This window comes from Pyrgilauda ruficollis, unplaced genomic scaffold, assembly GCF_017590135.1.
Source record: "Pyrgilauda ruficollis isolate IOZ18807 unplaced genomic scaffold, ASM1759013v1 scaffold1, whole genome shotgun sequence".
NCBI lineage: Eukaryota > Metazoa > Chordata > Aves > Passeriformes > Passeridae > Pyrgilauda > Pyrgilauda ruficollis.
In genome coordinates this window covers 7,599,823-7,615,220 of record NW_024508100.1, presented here as the reverse complement: position 1 = coordinate 7,615,220, position 15,398 = coordinate 7,599,823, and the positions used below count along the sequence as shown (strand labels likewise).

Below are 15,398 nucleotides of genomic sequence, written 5' to 3'. Positions count from 1 at the left end.
AAGGGGGTAAATTCTAACCAGGCAGATGGAGATGTGTTTTTCTCCCAGAGAGAAAAACAAAATACACCCAAGGCAAGAGTTCTTACACACTGCCCAACACCTCAAACATTCCCTTGATGTTCTCCCTTAGACATGAGACAAGGTGGGTTGCCTTGTCCAGATCTGAAAGACAGCTTTAGCTGCTGTAATTTCCTTGTCAGCTCTGCAGCCCAGTCCTTAGCAGATAAGCCAGCAGATAAGCAGCTCAGCAGATAAATCAGATGGCTCAGTCAGAGCCTCACCGACCTAAGAGGGGCTCGATGCACGTACGAGAGATCAGGGGAGTGAGACATCTCTGCAACAGCCTTCAAAGATTCATCTGTCACAAATGCAGCGTCAAAACAACACCCACCCAAACCTGCCCCTTCTGTTTCAGAGGGGGATCCTTGGCCTCTGAAAGACCATGGGAGGTTTACTATCAACTGCTGTCCTTGTGTTGCCTCTTTCCATGTGTCGTGGCACTGATCAGAGCCATGGTACAGTCCAGTGGGAGGACAGCAGCTCCCAGGGCGCTTGACTTGCAAGGACTGCACTGCAGGTGCAGGGCACTTTAATGGAACATTGTGAACTTGAGCCCAGCTTCCTGGTTCTGAGATGCATCTTCTAAGAGCATAGATTATACTTAAACACACATTTTTGAAATGTCTACAAGATCACAGTAGTTCTTATTCTCAAACTTCAGAGATTTATAAGAATATTCTCAAAAATAAATACATCTGTGAGCTTTAATACCTGCTCCAAACTCACTGTGTTGCTTATGCTGATAGCTGCAGCAAAAGACTTTAGTATAAAGCTTTCAGATCCTCTTTTTGTACCCAAAATCTGTGAACAAGGCTTTACATTATTCTGCTTCACTTGTGTCTGCAAGATTCAGAAGAAATCTTCTTGCTTCCTTCTGCCCTCCTTATCGAGTCCTCATTTGCAGCCAAGGCAAGGAGCTGCCTGGACCATTGCCCTATCTCAAGGCTGCTCTGCCAATTAATGCAAAAGGACCCCAATTCTCTCATCCCAGACTTTATACCAACAGTGTGCAGGGCATCAGGTTCAATTAAGTCTCTTTCCAGGGAGTTCCCTTCTTTCTACCCATTCTCTGCCTGGCCTATTTAGTTTCTCCTCTCTTATATCTATCATCTCACAAAGTGAAGCAAAAAATGATGGTTCACTCACCTGAGCTATCAAGTCTCCATTTTCAGCATGGACCAGGATAACAGCCCCAAGACTCTTTAGAAAGGTAAAGGCTTCATAAAGCTGCAGGTAGTACAAAGAAGGAAACACTGCTGAATAAGGAAAACACATTACTTAACACTCAGACCTCTCTCTTCACCTCAGTTTTGTACCTTCTATGCTGGTAATTATATTGGTAAATAGTAAATGATCTCTTTTCTACACAGAACCTGAGCTTCACTGATTGGTGCTGACTTACCCACCCCTGCAAACACCAGCTGCACCAAGACAGGGTCAACAATCCCAAACAGGGCTGAATTTCCCTGGGACACAGAGTCTGCCCCAGCCACTGCACTGCAGGGCCACCGCCCCATGCCCCCCCCAGGGCTAAGTTTAGTAGCCCTTTAGTTCTGTAGTTTTAGCAAATGTAGAATAGAATTATTGTCATGTACTACAGGTACTTTTAGTATGGCTAGAACATCTCTTTTCTGAAGTGCAGGCCATGTACTACAGGTACTTTAGTATGTAGTATGGCTAGAACATCTCTTTTCTGAAGTGCAGGCATTTTGCACCATCTTCTTAGAGCCATCACTGCTGAGCTTTCAGCAACATCTTTAATTCAGATATTAAAAGTTGCAATATTTTCTCTAGAGCATACTTGGTTTTTTTTTTTTTTAATGTATTCCACTTGGCAATGCCAACAGGGATTTGAATTTAAGGCACTGCCTGTCAGAGAATATTTATAAATTTTTATGTCTAAAATTCCAATTAAAACCACATATATTGGAGGTGTAACAACAGTTATTTAAGAGACCAAGAGCTGTAGCTCTGGGAATAAGTAAGACAGAAACATTTTATCAACTGAATAAGCAAACATTATTATTACTAACAGATGCCATTGTCCATTTACAGTGGCCTGATACGTATGAATGGGAAAGCTGAAGAGTCTGGAATCTGTAATGAGCTCTGGACAAACAAGCTCATTGTTATCTCCAGCCCTAATGAGAAAAGGCCACCTCCCCCAAAGAGCAACTCCATTTAGCTGCTTACACAACCAAGAAACTCTTGAAGCCTCAGAACTGCCACTGCCTCGAGTGCTTCATCTTTTTCTCCCTCTCTGACCTAGAGTCCTCGAAAGGTTACTGCAAAATAAAATGAGTGAAATCCTGAGCAGAGCTGAGTGGCTGCAATGTTGGGAGACACCAGAAGATCTCTACAGAAGGTGAATGTCATACACTTGAAGAAACACATGCAGGTGTTCTGCACAGCTCAGAACTGACCCTCCAGAGAGTAAACCACCACTGCACATTTCTCCCAGTGCCAATCAGGCCAGTGAGAATGTTTCTCTGGGATTCAACCTTAGCAACTCCTCAAGTGTTGGGAGATGAGAAAAGAGAGGACAGATCACAGCAAAGAAAAGCATTCAGAGCAATACCTGGCTGTCGGACATTTGGTAGAGATCTTTGTATGCCATGTAGACTTGAAAAGAGTTCACACCTGTTACAAGACAAAATTCAAAGGTGTTGCCATGTAAGCATATTCTTAGATTGTATTTGAACAAAAACTTCAGGAAAAGTAAGTAATAGAGTATGTCTGGACTAAGCTTTTCACTAATGATTGCCAAAACTCAAGCATGGCTTCACAGCTGCATTACAGCTGCTAGGACTAGAAGCCTGGATGCCCTCTATGCTGGGGGAATTTTCTGGATGCTGTGGGTAGCCTGTGTTCATCCCTGGAGTAACCCAGCCACCACTGCAAAGAGGATTGCTTGTAGCCACATCACAGACAAGCAATGGTGGCTAAAGCAAGCATGTAAAGTTTGTGAAGTTTAAAAAACCTTGTGTAAGGTTCTGTGAATCAGTGTTTTTCTTTGTAGGTTTCCTTAGCTACTCAGGAAAACATTTCAGCTTGATCTAAACTGTGCTTTTTGGTAGAAAAAACTTCTGGTTAGGTTCCCCCAAAGTGCTGAGAACGTGTAACTAAGCTTAGCTGATGGTAGATACTGGGAAGGAGTGGAGACAAAGCCTGAAACCAGTTTCATATGCAGCTCACCACACCTTTTCTGCCTTCCAAAAAAGGAAGGATTTATGCTGGCAGCCATAAAAACCAAGAAAGACAACAGTTTCAAATTTCAAAAAATCCCTAAGAAATGCTAGTGTTGAGTGTCAGTTGTCAATAACCCCCTGTATTCAAATCCCCATAAGTGTTGCTATTTATTTCAAAGATTTGGTTATTTGCATGGCTTTGTGTTCTTACAGAACACAACTTACAAATGTTTTCTGTTCACAATCTCTGTACATATGAATTCATATTAGTGTATATATTTGTCTTACCTTTTAGTCTACTGCCAAGACCCCCAGTTTGGTCCAAGGACCAGTATTGTACTTTTCTAGCTCAAAAAAAAAGAGTAAATTCTAAGCTACCTAAACTGTGTATGCTGCATTTCAAAATGGCTGTGATGAAAACTGTTTCCTGGGGCAAGAAGAAAATGTTCCTGTTGTTCATGTTGTCTACATGAATGAATAAAATGAATAAACCACTCTGATGAAGATATAACTCCTTCATGAGTCTAGAATGAGTAAATACATCCTCAAGCAGAGAGTATGACTGCTCACACACACATAGACACACAGAATTCATTTGTTTACATTTACAGGACTAAAATACCCCAGGATACAAGATAAAACATTGAAATGATCCCTGGTATTATGTCTTCCTGCTAAGTCCAGGCAGCTCAGAGAGAAACACAAAGCAGGAGCTGGCCCCTCCTTGCTGACTTCCACGCTGAGCAAATCCAGCCTGAACGGTGGAACCCTGTCAGCCTGTACACCCATCCCTTCTTCCCATTTTCCTATTTATCATGTTCTCGGAAGACACATATAGCCTTTACTAACTGTAATCCCACCCTCTACTCCTGATTACAATTTCAAAGTACTCAGTACTTTCTTATTTTAAAACCTAAGCTTGGCTGGGCCTGCCCTGGGGTCAGTGCTTGCAGTCTCGCGCCCTGAGCCCCTCTGACTGCTCACAGCAGGGCCCAGCACACCCACCCCACCTGCCTTAGAGCAAAGCTCAATTTTCTCTCCACAAACCCACCCCACGTGTCAGATGTCAGCTGCACCCAGGAGCCAGCTCTCTGCAGGGGTGCCCGTGCCCACACAAAGCAAGGAGGACGTGTCGGGCCTGCTCCAAGCCACGCCGACTGCCTCGGTGACAGCACGGGACTGACGCCTCGCACGCTGTTCTCTGCAAGCCGAGGCCTGGGTTCCTACTGCTCTCCCTTATCCAGCAGGCTCTACCAAAGGTGATTCATTTCATCACAGTCCTGCAGGAGGTAAGGCAGCTTTCCCTGACTGCTGTGGGGGAAAAACACATACCCTGACCCAAGTAATACATATTCTCATCCTCTCTCTTTTATTGCCTTGCTATCTTCTTAGGCCCTCTTCTGACCTTGGCAAAATGACTGAGTTTTGCTTTCACTCTGTTTAATGCTCTCCCTGAAATTAAAGGGAGCAGAAGGGATCCCAGTAGGGAACCTGCCATAGGATCTTGAGCCTGCTCCTTACAACAGTGCAGAAGCAGAGTTCTCCCATGTAAACACACATTCACACCCTCAGCTGCCACCACACACACACTGTAGAAGAGCATTCCAGGGGCTGCCTTTACAACTAACAGGAGAGAGGGTGTGAACAATCCTGCCTTGAAAAGAGAGCACATATACCAGATACCAAGACAAATAACACAAATTTACATATACAGGTATCCAAGATTAGACTCCTTGCCCTGGCCTGGTTCCTTGACCTACTCATTGGAATTATGCAGCTTTTCAAAAGCCCTGGTCCGTGGCCTATTGACCTGAATGCTTAACATCTGTTACACACTACGTTCTTGTTAATGTTCTACTTGCTGTCACACCAGGGGTACTCAACAGAATCCCCTCCAAATTTTAGGGAGGACTACAGTGTACTCCTGAACTTTCTGAACAGTGACAAAGTCAAAGTAACCAGTGAGGCCCCTGTCAGCAATTTCAGGCTCTTGCTCCTTTGCATATAGTGAAGAAGCTCAATCCCAAAATAGCTGCTGAAATTATACAAGTCTGAGTGTTTATAATCAATATTTGGCTCTACAAAATCTCCAGGCACTTCCAAAGCCTGTGTCTCCTTAAATTAGCATTGTATTGATTTAAAACTGATTAATTGTTCAATTATACCTCATGACAAGGCATCTCAACAGCCACTCTGTGAGCTCCCCTGTTACTCATGCTGATTGCATTAGGCACATGTAGCTCTGAAACACACTGAGCTGAGCCCTGTCACTCAGCTCACCCACCTACAATCAGCCGAGAACCAATTCAATCCAGATTCCCAGCTGATGAAAACCAGGGTCACTCCACTGACATCAAGTCTATTTGCACCAGCTGGCTTAAATGTTTCCAATTATCAGGAAATATTACCCATTAATTTGAAAGCCCTTGCCACGCTGAATTATTTCCTATTGTGCTTGTTCATTCATACTCCCCTTACCTTGTGTCTCCAACACGTGAGAGTAACTCACACTGCCTGCCTGAGACATACATGAGAACAAAGGTGACCTAATGCTCTCACACTGAAGAGGCCACCAAGGCTCCATCATAAATCTCAGTTCAGGAACCAATGAACAGATTTCTGCTTCCCCTGATGACTCAAAGGCAGGCCAGATTTACACAGAAAACTCACATTTCAATAGTTAGAGAAAACTATTAACCTAACTGTCTGCCCCAGGCTTTTAATGTAAACCCTTGGGCAAATTTGGGAGTGCTAAGCCATCTGTGGTCAGGGAGCTCTGGAAAACAATATCCAACCTTTGAAACAAGGCACAGTATACTTGTCTTGAGAGTACAGTCAGCTAATGCACAGCAGCATATTCATGTTAATGCTGATAGCAGGGAAACAGCACAGATTTAGCACAGCTTGTGTTGACAGATGTCATCACCTTGTAAAAATCTCCTATACTAGAGACCTATGCAAGACCAGCTGCAGTTTCTCTAATTATGTGCAGTCTTGCTGATGGAAGTGTTTTGTTGCCTAAAATCTGGTAATACAGCACATGTACTGTTAGCATCCTGTGACATGGAATAAACTCCCCCATGCCCATAACCTCCATGGCATCTCAGCAAACAACTGTTCACTCAAAAATAGCATTTTGCTTTTTTTTCTACTTTGATAGTACCTGTCTCTATAAAGAGAATCTTTCAAATCTAAGTCAACACTAGCTCTATGCATTACAAAAGATGCTGCATATACATATCACTTAGGTTTCCCAACAGAAGAGTCATTCTGATTTGCCCATGGAAACCACATGCCATTTCAGAAAATATTCCCTAATTAACATCCATACATTTTCAAGGAAAGTAGAAAATAAAAAACATGTGAAAATATATGATTCTGCAAAGAAAATACAAGCTGTCAGGCACAATTTCAAGGAACAAGATCTAAGTTAGGATCTTCTGAAGGCTAGATCCCATTGCCCACACAGAAGTATCTGGTGCCACAAAGATGCCCTCCATATATGAGACTGCCACATTGAGAACTGTGTGTGTGGAAATGCATTTAGGAGAGGTTTCATCTGTGCTCTTCTGAAGTGGTAATTGGAGTCCAGGTAAGGTAACCTCTTATGATAGCATCTCACATGATAGTAGGTCTGATAGTTGAACACCATGGAAGTGTCAAACCCATAGAAGTGTCTTAGATTCCTAAATAAGTGACCATTTTTTTTTTTTTTTGCAAGTGTTGAAACATGGCATCTTCTAGTAATTTCAGGGAAAGCCAGCAGAGAGAAGCACTTGAGAAAATCAGGGCATTTTTTCAATATTAGATACCTAACTTTAGCATATTTTTTTCTAATAACTGGATTTTTTTCTAAAAATACAGGTATGTTTTATTTACAAAATCAAGTCTCAGCAAGTAAATTATTCCAAGTCACTGCTGTGAAATGAGATCTAGCCTGTAGTGACATTTTCACAGCCCCATGTGCTCTTCGTATTCGGATTTCATTTGAGGCAGCTGAATCAAATCTTTCAGTCTAGTTAAAACCTGAACCACTACTTTGAAATGTTTCATTTTCTTCATTCATTAAACAGAGAATCTATGGTGACTGGGCTGATTATTTAGGATAATTTGAGTTTTTAATAATTTGATCTTTGAGTTTTACCTTCAAAAAAACCTACCTAGGCAATGTCTTATTTCCACATATACAAGCAAGGATAAAGTAATACATTTCTTTATGACAATGTAAGCATCTTAATCTTCCATGTCTATACTGGACAAATTCATATATACACACAAAGTTTTAGCTCAATTTTACACAGCAGCAAGTGAAAATACAAGTTCAAGGTAGTGAAACCTTAGCCAGCATAGCCAGTACCTATGCATTCATTAAAATACTTGAAAATGTAACCTCCATGTGATATTTCAATAAAACCAAAAAATATTACTACATTTCACTCACTAACCTTTGTCTTGCACAAGTACTTCCAGCTCTTCTCGAATCCCATCATACCAGCTGGTGATGTCCACATGGAGAGCATAATCACAACAGGATTTGGTATCAGCTGCCTCATGCCACTTCTCAAAGGAGGTCAGTAAACTAGATCCAGGTTCTGGAAGCACATGATCAACTGAAAAAGAGATTGAATGTCTGTTAGCAGGACAGTATGCACACTGTTCAGATTTTCCGAGTCAGCGGTCTTCCAGCTCCTTAGCCAGAACAGCAGCCTTGGAGGCAGTCTGTGTGCTGACTGTAACATTGGGGTGTCAGGCAGGTCCTGCTGCCCCAGACTTTGTGAACAGTCTGTACTAAAGATGAGGCTGGCAACCTGCTTGGTGCAGCATCAATAGACACACAGAGGGGAAGCCAAACACCTCACAGTTCAGGAAACATTTGTGTTTCCCCTTACTGTATTGTAAGAAACCATAGGTTCTGGCCCTCACTGTAGTTCTTGTCTGATGTGTCCATTTCTATGTATTTCACAGTAAGCACAATAATTATCCAGTGCCTCAGTCACTGAACTGGCCCACTCTGCCCTACCAACACATCAGTGCAGATGTTCAATGTTTTCTCAGCAGCCAAAACTGGGAATACAGCCAAAGGTTTGAACTGGGGTGACATTGAGCACAAACACTGTGACACTATACAGTCCATTGAATGCCCTGCCTCTCCCTTGCCTCAAGGCTTTCTGCCTCTAATGGTGCCACACCATCCACTGACACGAAGACATGACTACTTATGCATAGGTACTCCTCTCTGCAGGGCTAGTTAGTATAAAAACAAATCAAGATGGGCTTACCAGTGCCATCTGCAAGCCTAACTCTGCACAGGAATACTCAACTGAAGAACACAGACTGAAAAAAACTATTCACAAAAGGAATGAACAGCAGTGCATTTTGTGCCTATGGCCAAAGAGTCTTTCAGGTGATGCCTGAATATGGGTAACAGGTAACAGCAAAAAAAAAAAAAAAAAAAAAAAATCCACATCCCAATTCAGTGGGAGTAAAACTCCACTGGGAAGCTCCTCTCCACAAGGAAGCTAAGACAATTTATGGCACCTGAACAATTGCCTCACAACATCTAACCAAAGTCAAGTCACGGCCAGAAGGAAAGAGATAAATCTTGTCCCACCATCTGTACACAGAAAAAGAGTCTTTAACAACTAGAAACACTTCTTCTTTTCACCAACAAAGATGTTCCTCTGGGACATCTCTGTTAAGGTCTTCCTCAATTCCTCCTGCCAAATCCAAGTTCATAAATAAGCATATCTTCTTATTTCCAAACCTCTTGAAATGGCAGTAGGTGGGAAAAGCAGATCTTTGTCAGATTTTCTGTGCATATACTTACAGCACTACCTACACTGCTTTCCAAAAATCCCAAGATTACATACATTATCCCTCAGTTCTTGTTCTATATTTCAGAGGAAAATCCAGGAGACAATTTCACACATTTGTATTTCTTTCTGAGGATAGGTTCATTTTCAGGCCAACCCTGGTTAACAATGATGAATGGATCTCAAACACAGTGCCCAGAAAATGTGAAGATTCATTGCAGAAGAACTCAGAAAATCAGAATGAAGCCTCTGGTACCTATCCCCACATAGCTCTGCTGGTACTCACTGATCATGGTGGTGCCCCCTGCTAGTGCTGCTTTTGTGCCTTGATAGAAGTCATCAACAGCAGTCATCCCTTGGTAGGGCTTTTGTAGATAAGTGTTGACATCTATTCCCCCAGGAATAACCATGCGCCCATTAGCCTCTATGGTCTTGACTCCTCCAGGAACAATCAGATTCTCTCCTATTTGCCTGCACAGCAAGGAAAGGCAGTATTACTTTACTGGAACAAGCACAGAGGACAAAGCTATTTGAGGCATGTAGGGGAGAGAATGCCTGGGCCCATACAGCAGGAGGTGGGTCCCAAAGGCAAGGTGAAGCTCAAGCACACGCTCCCTCTGTCCTGCCCAGCACAGCAGAACAAAGCAGAGGAGAGCTGACTCGCTGAGCCGTGAGCTCTGTTTGCTTTGCATGGCTCCAGTGGCCAATAAAGGAGCTGTAATGCACCAGCATTAAAAATTGATTATTTTTATATGATTTCTATCTTTAAACAATTCAAATTATGTACACTTAATGCTCTCTTGGGGGCTCCAGTTTTGTATATTAAGTTCTTAAATGAAAATAGGAAAACATAGATCAAATATGGGAGCAAGCTGGAATTGTAAAAATATATGGTAGAAGCAAAAGGCATATCAGAAAATTTTATAATTACTTTGTCATCATGCAATGCAAATTTATCCTTAAAAAGAAATCTAAATAACCTAAGATACAGAAATACATATCTAAGAGACCTAAACATGTTTAATCTACCATGTCCCATATTCTTCATCCTCCTCTTGAAGTTAAAAGTCAGTGAAACATTCTGCATAACTGTGTGGAAAAATTATAATTAGCTGTTGCCATCTTTTTCACTTCAGGTCTTCAAAGCAGGATTTTTTTTGTTGCTATTAAAAATATTAATCTGTCCCCCACACCAACATCAAACTCCAGATACTTATGATCAAAATACTTGTATTATTCATGGACTCAATTACAAATAAATTAAACTTTAACTTTTAAAGCCACACTAGAATTTATTGTCTACTTTGCATGGTGCCAGACAGGGAGAAGGGTCTATGTGGAAGCCATGTCTCTGCACTGTTACACCACAATATATCTGGGCTTAGAGGTAACTGTAAGGTAGTTAAAGTTCACACAGTTTATCTCATATTACAGACACAGAGTCCCTGGTCCTAATTTTCTTTTGTCTGGATAAAATAACTTTTATCCACAGCTAAATAAATACCTCAGACATCTGAGCTGCTGAATTTGTTTCCCCATATTAAAAGGCAACTCCCACCTACAGTTCAAAACACAGCAACTGATTAACAGCCAACTGTGATAAGGTAGAACCAGAAGTTAATATAATTGTTGATTAAAACCAGTGGGAAAAATTTTTAAAAAGGGGATAATTATTCACATTGGAATCTGGCCAAACTGGCAGAGTTAATAAATAGCCCCAAGAGGTCAAGAATTTGTTTCATATGCTATGCAAAAATGTCACCTCCAGCAACTTGTCTCCCCTGGTGCCCTGGGCTCTGGCTGGAGGGAAGCACAGCCATTCCATGGGCAAACTCCTCATGGGCATCCCAGGATGGGGTCACAAGCACGGAACAAATCCAGGAGGGCTTACTCGAGAGAGCTGGCACCTAATGCATGTCTGGCACCTAACAGGCATCAACATGTGCAGCACTGTCATAACCTGTGTGCAGCTGCACAGTGTGAACAACACCCTGAGAAACAGGGAACCAGCCTGGATGCAAAAACCAGCAGCTGCCCAGCACATCCAATTGCACAAAAAAAGCTGCAAGCAGCTCCTCTGTTTTAAAATATGCCTCACAAAAGCATATCATAAGGCACTGCACCCACGAACAGACTGAATGCCTGCACAAAATTAGGTAGCCCCATGTGTAGTAATGGTGTTGCACTAATTTTCGTTAGTCAAATCTATCCCCAAGATTTTAATCAGAACAACCCTTTACCTTTGTAGAGCATTTATGTGGCTAAGAAATGGAACTGGGAAAAAAATTAACTATGACCCACCGCCTTTGAGTATGCCCAAGAAGTAACTGAACTTCAAGTACTAACACACCTTCTGAGAATAATATTAATGAAAACCTTCACAAAAAAAGCAATTCATTTTTATTTTCTTCCACAATCAGTATCTACCAATTTCCTCTTCAAGAAGACACGTCCTAACAATGAGAAAGTGTGCTAACCATATATTGATTTTTTTTGATGACTCAATGCTCATTATTTTCAGTGTATGGTTGAGTAACAACTTACTCAGCTGAAATCATCCATGTTGAAGTGACACAGGACCAAAGGCCTTTGTGGATGATGCTGCACTATCTGTCAGAAACCTGTCTCATCTCTTGCCCTGGCATCAAGATTAAGGCTGGGAGAAGTCTGATCTTTGCTGCTGCTCAAGGTTATTTTTATTCTGTCCAAGTAGAACAGAGAGTAGGAGATAATGTGACAGGATTCCTGAATTGCTCACTCATTAATGCAGAGTGTATGTGAGCAAGAATGGAGTTCTATTACTTGTGGGTGAAAAAATACAACAGTGCAAATAACTGCATTCTAGACACGGTACAAATGACTGAGCTGGTTTCCTCATATGTCAGCAACCAGAAAACTCAGACCCACAGAAAGGTGATGCTGTCTGCCATTTTCAGTGATTCTGACTAAAGCACAACAGAAACAGCAGGCTTCAGCTCTTCCTAAACTTCATCCAAGGAAGCTGAAAACCTCCCCCAGAACTCTGTGGTGGTGCTTCTGCAGTTATCAAGCCCAGATGTTTTTTAGGCATCTGAGGTTCCCCATAACTTGACTCATCACTTGCCCAGCTCTGGAGACCATGCCCCCACCCTGCCACATGTTTGTCCCTCCAGCCCAGAGAGACCCAACCCTTTCTCTTGGCAGGGATGGAGCAGAGTACATGGAGCACCAGACCATGACCTGTCACTTGGCACAGGGCTCACTTCCTCATGTGATAACAGAGGCAGGAGAGATGTAGGCAAAATACATTATTTATACACCAATTTAAATTACCAAATATTTTAAATACTATTTAGATAAAGGAGAACTGCCTCTCAGCTGCCATCTGAGTGTGCAGGGCTTAAGTTTCAGGTAGGAAAAATCCACATGCACTGCTGCTCCTTGTACCTAGGGAGCCAGTTTGAGCATTCACTGGCAGGAAGAAATATCGAACATCCTCCAAACTACAGCTGATCTTCAAACATACTCAAGGTTACATCTGCTTTCCTCTCTGCAGAATGATCTGCATTAAAAGCATTAAAAGACCCATATCTTTTCATTAGGCTGCAAGAGAAACCCAACCCTCTCTTCTCCAATCAGTTTTCGTTTCAGAGTGAGAAAAATAACCCAGATCTTTTATAGCCCGGTAAAACCAGGACACTACTGCCTATTCTAGGCTGAGTGGTTTGGTGTCTGCTCCATTTTGTGTTAGAATTCTGTATTATCAGCAGGATCTGCAGCTGGAAACTTGTAGCATCAACTGAAATGAGGATGACTGAGTTTCAAGGTCCAGCTCCAAACAAGTTTGAGCCACATTTAACAATGATGTTAAATATTCGGACACAATGGGCAGTTCCACCTGAAGAAACTGAGAGATCAAACAAACCCAGAGCTTTCTTAGGTTGCAAAATTTATCATCTGAACACAGTAAGAACCCAACCCCATCTCACAGCAGGTTGCCCTCACAAATTATTTCAGAGCAGGACTTCTTGCACTTTTCAAAGAAAAATCTTGGGTCATCTAAATCTAGGGCATCAGGCATAACTCAGGGTGCTAAATAGAGAACTTGCCTCCTTGGGCAAAGATAAATGCTTCTTAAAAATTAAGATCTTGCCTGTCTGTTCATTATTAACCCTAATTAGCTTGGGCAGCTGAGATACTTCCTGGAGGTTCGGATCCACACATGGATTTCAGAGGGAGTCTATGTACTTAATAAGGGCAGCTGAAAGACTGGCACTGCTGACCTGCCTACTAACTACCACTGCATTTCTGGAATCAAAGCCAAAATGTCGCAGCAGTTTCAGGCTCTCAGCATCTCATGCATTTAGTTGTTTAAATAGTTCTGATGCTTACAAGTGTTAATAGAAGATTTTCACATGAACTAACAAAACCACAGAAAAACTCAACAAAAACACCCATCAAAGAGAGTACAACTTGGCTAACTATTGCTTTAAAAATAGATACATGTTCAAAATTGTGTGTTCTCTCCACTTTTGCCACTTCAATTAACACTACAAATGGAAAGGCAGAGCAAAGTATTAAAAAGAAAACTGCACAGTCCATGGATGAAAGTATTCAGTGATTCTGTTATAATAACCTGAATCATAATAACATATGCAGTCACAGATATATAAAGAATTGGACTTTTAATCTGATGTTAAAGAGCTCTGAAAGGAGCTTAAGGAGCTCTGAAAACAAGTAGGCAATTAATTATTTACCAAATAACCATAATTATATTTCTGTGCATCAAATTGTAGCCGCTGGAGACCAAGCTTCTTAGGTCACTAGTGAAAGTGTTTAGCAACCATGAAAAAGGCTTTGATCCTTGTGTACATCAGAGTGCTCACACACTACATAACTTTGCAAACCTTAGAGACCCTCATCTCCACTAAGCCAAGGCAGGACCAACAGAGCATATGGACATCTCTGTTACAGCTTCCCAGGCTATCAGTAACACATACTTCGAGTTTTTCACCTAACAGATACTTTCCCAGTTCCTGTATTTTACAGCCTGATAAATCAGGACCTTCTTTCTAATTGTGTAACAATGCATAACAACATTATAGGAACAGAACATGCTGTGGTTCAGCATTAACCAACAGGCAACTGAGACACAGAAGGTCCTCATTTGCACCATGCAACATGGGGCATATTTCAGATTTCTGTGCCCTACAAGCCTAAGAGCATGGCTGCAATTGCACTGATTAAGTATAGGGAGAAAAGCTGTAGAGAGCTTTCTGCCATTCATGGACTTAAAAAGTTTTCATTGTCCTTACCATTACTTTTTTTCTTGAGAGTGCCTACTTGCCTTAACTATTTAGGAAGAAACTGTGATTGAACTGTTCAAAAAGCAAATATCTTCAATTTACAGCAAAGATATTTTCTACTTATCTAATCTTAGTGAAGATAAAATGGCAGAATTTAGTAATTAAACACTCCTCAACTACAGTCTCACATTTAGAGGTCACTGAGATTCTGCCCACAAAAGATTTTAAGTCAGCAAAAGATTTTAAGTCAGCACTATGAAGAAATCACAGTAGTCTATGTTAACACACATGCAAAAAAAGCAGTATTTAATAAAAACCAACTTTATAAGTCCATCTTCAAGGTACAGGTCTGCATAGAACGAGTGGTCATCATTGATAATTCTTCCACCTTTAATAAGCAGTCGGTCGCTCTGGAGGAAAAAAAAAGGGAAAATGTGGGTTTATCAAAATAAATAAATGTAATAACGTACATATGATAACAAATATGCTCATAATTTAAAGAAAGCCATTAATATCAAACACTACTCTATATAAAGGTGAGTTCATGTGGGTACACAGACAGTGGACAGGATAGTTTCATTGATCACTTCAGTGGATATGATGGTTTCATCGTATTTCAGGAGAGTTTCAGTTTATTCCTGACTTTCGGAACACGAGACCTCATCGTCATCAGAGTTCATTTTGCTCAAAGCAGCAATCACTGCACATAGAAACACCTGAAACGCCACTACATCCCCCTTTTACCACCTCACTGCACAAGGGCCAAAAGGGAAAGAGAAGCCCCCAGAAGAAACTGCCCAACACTGCAATGGTCAGGCTGAGCTCACTTGGCGCCCTTGGCACCTCTGGAAAAGTAACAAAGCTTTGAATGGCGAGCAACAAGGTCCTAAGAGGCTGCTTAGCCCTGCCACTTAGAAATTCCTCACCAGGGAAGCTCCTTCAACACCAGCTCAGCAGGAACAACTCCTGTGCAGCAGCCAAGTGACACAGCCCACAGCTCATGTCTCCTGTACTGTGGTACAGACCCACAGCTGAGCACAGTTTCTAGTGAG

The 15,398-nt window shown here is 41.7% G+C and overlaps 1 protein-coding gene across 2 annotated transcripts in view; it reads right to left on the bottom strand.

Moving 5' to 3' along the window:
- Nucleotides 1-15,398, bottom strand: part of CRMP1 (collapsin response mediator protein 1) — a 49,025-nt gene that overhangs the window by 17,303 nt on the left and 16,324 nt on the right. For both annotated transcript variants that reach the window (XM_041473953.1, XM_041474025.1), the window contains 5 exons: nt 14,668-14,756; nt 9,348-9,532; nt 7,694-7,858; nt 2,639-2,700; nt 1,207-1,287 (listed from right to left, as the gene is read on the bottom strand). In XM_041473953.1, coding sequence (XP_041329887.1) covers nt 1,207-1,287; nt 2,639-2,700; nt 7,694-7,858; nt 9,348-9,532; nt 14,668-14,756 — 582 coding nt within the window. The remainder of the gene's footprint in view (nt 1-1,206; nt 1,288-2,638; nt 2,701-7,693; nt 7,859-9,347; nt 9,533-14,667; nt 14,757-15,398) is intronic.